Source organism: Salvia hispanica, chromosome 4 (genome assembly GCF_029641045.1).
Source record: "Salvia hispanica isolate PSC_SH4W2 chromosome 4, Shi_PSC_v1, whole genome shotgun sequence".
Taxonomy (NCBI): Eukaryota; Viridiplantae; Streptophyta; class Magnoliopsida; order Lamiales; family Lamiaceae; genus Salvia; species Salvia hispanica.
The window spans coordinates 26,393,549-26,395,068 of record NC_142695.1 but is presented as its reverse complement, the minus strand read 5'-3'; the positions used below and the strand labels follow the sequence as shown (position 1 = coordinate 26,395,068).

At 40.5% G+C, this 1,520-nt stretch overlaps 1 protein-coding gene across 1 annotated transcript; it reads right to left on the bottom strand.

Moving 5' to 3' along the window:
* Positions 1 to 833: 833 nt before the first annotated feature.
* Positions 834 to 1,292, bottom strand: LOC148927566 (uncharacterized). Its single transcript, XM_089056650.1, has one exon. The coding sequence runs from the start codon at positions 1,290 to 1,292 to the stop codon at positions 834 to 836; it is 459 nt and encodes a 152-aa protein (XP_088912776.1).
* Between the last annotated feature and the right edge of the window lie 228 nt (positions 1,293 to 1,520).

Here is a 1,520-nt window from a genome sequence, read left to right as displayed (position 1 = left end):
GTCTAGAAGCATCCAAATCTTAGTAATCAACAAGAACACCTCAATAAAACTCAATTGAACAATAATCCACCAATGCTTCAAAGAATTTCACCATAAAACAAGTTCTAGCATATCAAAAGCTCAACTTTAACACAAACCCATCAACAATAATGGAGATTAGAGTAAAGGAACATACCTTTTGAGTTTAATATTCACAATTTCGAGCAAAAGTAAGAGTTCACTTGTCTTCTTGAATAAACACTCAAAATCAACAAATTACATGGTGGATCTCTTCTAATAAGCAAGAATAGCGAATGGGTGGAAGGAATTTGAGATTAATTGGTAGAATGTAGTAAAAGAAAGGAAGAAATTTGGTGTTGGGGGTGTTAGGGTTCGAAATTGGTGAAGAGAAGGTAAAAAAAGTAAAAAAAACGAAACTTACCTTTTAAATTTACCGCTGCACGTGTCTGGCGAGTCGCCAGGTTGGGCGAGGAACGAAGCTGGCGAGCCGCCAGCTAGCTACGAAATTTTTTTAAAACATACCTGGCGAGTCGCCAGGTTGGGTTTTGACGAATCACCTACAGAGAGATACGACACGCCTGGCGAGTCGCTAGGTTCGTATTACTGCGAACTTGGCGACCCGCCAGTTACCTACGGGATTTTTTGATTTTTTGATGTATTGATTTTTTTTTTTTTTTTAAAACTGAAATTCGAAAACTAGCTACCGATGGACTAAAAAAACAAACTAAAAGACTAAGGAAAAATGAAATAAAAACAAGGATTACCTACTAGGGGTTACCTCCCCTTAAGTGCCTTTGTTTTACGTCGTTGGCTCGACGTCTTGAAGCTTGCACTTAGGCCAATTTGAGGACGAACACTTCCCTCGCCTGATCCGGACTGTAGAATCTCTTGACATATTGTCCATTCACCTTGAACACTTTTCCATCTGCCCCTAGTAACTCCAATGTGCCATTTTGCATCACTTCTTTAACAATGTAAGGCCCCGACCATTTAGACTTCAACTTTCCGGCGAAAAGATTAAGTTTAGCATTGAAAAGCAACAATGCTTCCCCCGGAATGAACTCTCTCTTTTCAATCATTCTATCATGATACGCCTTCATTCGTTCCTTGAGAATAGAAGAATTTTCAAAGGCTTCGTGTTTAAACTCGTCAAGCATATTCAACTGTAGCATTCTTTCTTTGCCTGCCTTAGCGAAATCTAAGTTCAACTTCTTCACTGCCCAATGTGAGCGATGTTCCATCTCCACTGGAAGGTGACATGATTTCCCAAACACCAATTGATATGGTGACATCCCTATCGGGGTTTTATATGCCGTCCTATACGCCCAAAGTGCATCATCGAGCTTGAGTGACCAATCCTTCCGATTTGAGCTCACTGTCTTTTGTAAGATTTGCTTGATCTCTCTATTGGCCAACTCGGTTTGGCCATTGGCTTGAGGATGTTATGGTGTCGTCACCCTATGCTTCACTCCATATTTTGCAAGCACGCTTTCCAGCCATCGATTGTTGAAGTGTGAACC